This window comes from Equus asinus, chromosome 8, assembly GCF_041296235.1.
Source record: "Equus asinus isolate D_3611 breed Donkey chromosome 8, EquAss-T2T_v2, whole genome shotgun sequence".
NCBI lineage: Eukaryota > Metazoa > Chordata > Mammalia > Perissodactyla > Equidae > Equus > Equus asinus.
The window spans coordinates 41,149,717-41,152,989 of record NC_091797.1 but is presented as its reverse complement, the minus strand read 5'-3'; the positions used below and the strand labels follow the sequence as shown (position 1 = coordinate 41,152,989).

At 35.7% G+C, this 3,273-nt stretch overlaps 1 protein-coding gene across 1 annotated transcript; it reads left to right on the top strand.

Annotated features, from left to right (window-relative positions):
• The first annotated feature begins 2,098 nt into the window (after window positions 1–2,098).
• On the top strand, window positions 2,099–3,037 carry LOC139046076 (putative olfactory receptor 2B8). Its single transcript, XM_070516846.1, has one exon. The coding sequence runs from the start codon at window positions 2,099–2,101 to the stop codon at window positions 3,035–3,037; it is 939 nt and encodes a 312-aa protein (XP_070372947.1).
• The last annotated feature ends 236 nt before the right edge of the window (window positions 3,038–3,273 follow it).

Genomic DNA, 3,273 nt, shown 5'->3' with positions numbered 1-3,273 from the left:
TTGATTGACAACAAAGTAATGTTGTGACTAAAAGTACAAACTTTGATGTCAAAGGCACCTGGGTTTGTGTTAAAACGCTTAGGAGTTTAACGATCTTGGGTAATCTATTTAACCGCTTAAATCAGTTTCTTCATATGTTTAAAGGAGATGGCAATGAATTTCGAAATATTTTGAGAGATTAGTTGAGATTACGCATGTCAATATTTTGGAGCATGTCAAACACTCACAACACTAGCTGGTATTAATATTATTAAGTGTAAGTGGCATATCAGTTCAGCCTTCAACCTTTGGATACTTTAATTTTTCAAACTTTAAATTTGAAAAATTTTTCACTGATTACATAGTTGTTTTTTGCCAGATATGAGAAATAGTACTCTTTCATGTTGTTTAGGATTGAGTGTAAAGTTAGATTAGTTTAACTAATCTTTCTCTTATATCATATATTAAATTTCTATTATATGTGCTTTTACTTTTCAAAATATAAACTTTTTTGTTTATTTTTCTTGCAACTAAATTACTGGACAAGGAGGACATTTATGTCATGATAGATGATATTTCCCAGCTGCCTCTCTACCACTAACTCTTCTTTCATTTGATCTTTGCTTTTCCCTTATTCAGATCTTATTAATATTTATTTTATGCCATTTTGTACCAATTTCTTTCACACATAAAAGTGTCTACACCCAAACCTGATTCAGATTTTAAATGTTTTATAAGTATTAAAAATTTACTATATGATTATCCATTTGAATATGCTAGAACTGAAATATTCGTTTTCTGATGCCAATTAAGTTCCTGTATGATCATGCTTACGTAATACTGAATAACTGGACGAAAATGGCTGTCAACTAACCTTAGGGCTGGCAATGTGTTTGGTCCAGTGTAACTGACTCTTCAAGATAGTTCCCAGAAAGGTGTATATATAAAATTAACTGATTGTACATGGATGTTCTTAGATTTTAAAATACATCAATGTCCTTTTCTTTATGCCTGTCCTTGTATTACTTTTAGTTTTACATTACCTCTCTTTGACCTGTCATTGCTTTGACAATGTATCTGTCTTTATCTCTATGTATTTATATATTTAATTATTTTATCATAGGGAGTGACGTAAAGCATTACTCTTTTACTAAGATTATACAATTGGATAACTTTTAAAAATGTTCATCCTGATTATAATGCTGATAGGGAATCATCCCACTACTTTCAGGAAATCCATACACTCTAGTTGTTGGTAATATGTGGAAATGAAATCAGCAGAAGAAAAAGAAAAATGTGGCCACTGGATTTTAGAGTTCTGATTCCAAGTGACTACACATAGCCAATGAATTTTCAGAGTTCTCATAAAATTGGTACGGTAATTTTAGGCATCTTGTGGGCATAGTTAAACATTGTATTTGAATGGTGGTAATTGAATGGTGTCTGAGTATTTAATTGTTCTACAATAAAAAAAGGACCTGGGTAGCCTTCACAAATGTAATATATTAGGTAGAGTAGAGAGGTGAAACTGCCAAAATGTGTATATTCAGCACTATAGTGATATTTTGAAAGTACTTCAGTCTTTTGTATATTTTAGATCATAAACTTCTTTATCTGAATGTATTTTAGAGATTATCTTCTATTATATTCTATTGCATGTGAGGTAGGTACAGTTCAGTGGTGTAGAATTTGAGATACATATTTAAAATAACCTCTCTCCCTCTGTCTGCTTCTCTTTATTTTTTCTGATCTCGCTCCCTGTGTTTCCCTCATTCCCATTTTCTCGAAAATGTTCCTATATTCTTACAGTACTTTAAATTCTATTAAACTCAATCAGAAACAGACCTTTGTTACCTATGACTGATGCAAACACAAGGTACATTATTTGATTTTTCTTACATTACATATCAATGATACTACTTTTAGTGATAATGTGAAACTGAATTGGTGTATGTCAATCTTAATGAGTACATCATTTATTAAACAGTTGTACATAAAATCCCATAGTTATATCTTTTAACATGATCAATTCATCTCCTGCCCCCTTTATTTTTTTTGAAGATACCTCCAAAAAGTTGCTAAATGCTTGGTCTTGATAGGAACCATGTGTTATCAAAGGATGGAACAGAAAAATGGAAGTTCTTTCACTGGCTTTGTCCTGCTGGCTTTCTCTGACAGGCCTCAACTGGAGCTGGTCCTCTTTGTGGTTCTTTTGATCTTCTATATCTTCACTTTGCTGGGAAACACAACCATCATCGCACTGTCCCACCTGGACCCACATCTTCACACCCCTATGTACTTTTTCCTCTCCAACCTCAGCTTTCTGGACCTGTGTTACACTACCAGCATTGTTCCCCAGCTCCTGGTCAATCTCAGTGGAGCAGGCAAGTGTGTCTCCTTTGGTGGTTGTGTAGTTCAGCCGTACATCTCTCTAGGATTGGGATGCACTGAATGCGTTCTCTTAGGAGTTATGGCATTTGACCGTTATGTAGCTGTTTGCAGGCCCCTTCATTACACAGTAATCATGCCTCCCCGTCTCTGTGCCCTGATGGCTTCTGCTTCATGGTTTATTGGTTTTGCCAACTCCTTATTGCAGACAGTCCTCATCTTCCTTTTACCACTTTGTGGGAGGAATAAACTAGATCACTTTTTTTGTGAAATCCCTGCATTGCTCAAACTTGCCTGTGTTGACACCACTATGAATGAGTCTGAGCTCTTCTTTGCCAGTGTTATCATTCTTCTCATACCTGTTGCATTAATTATCCTCTCCTATGGTGGGATTGTCAGGGCCATCTCAAGAATAACGTCTGCAGCAGGGCAGAGAAAAGCATTTGGGACATGTGGATCTCACCTCACAGTGGTCACTCTGTTCTACGGCACAGCCACCTATGCTTATCTCCAGCCCAGCAACAACTACTCTCAGGATCAGGGCAAGTTCATAGCTCTCTTCTACACCATCGTTACTCCCATGATCAACCCCCTCATATATACAGTGCGGAATAAGGATGTGAAGGGAGCAATGAGGAAGGTGCTTTGGAAGGACTATGACTCCAGATAATGGGGTAAGGAGGATGTTTTAATGAAAGGACTTGAATACCAGAGTCCTTAAGATGTTTGTGCTCTCCACGTATCATCCAAAATTTCTCATGACAACCTTCAAGGAAATTTCTTTACGTCATTCTCCTATGAAAATGAATGTTCCAAATCTTAGTTCATGACTTCATTCCAGTCTTTAGAGATACTGATTCAGTGTTTCTAGATCATCTGCATTATATTTATTATTTTTAAAAGCTC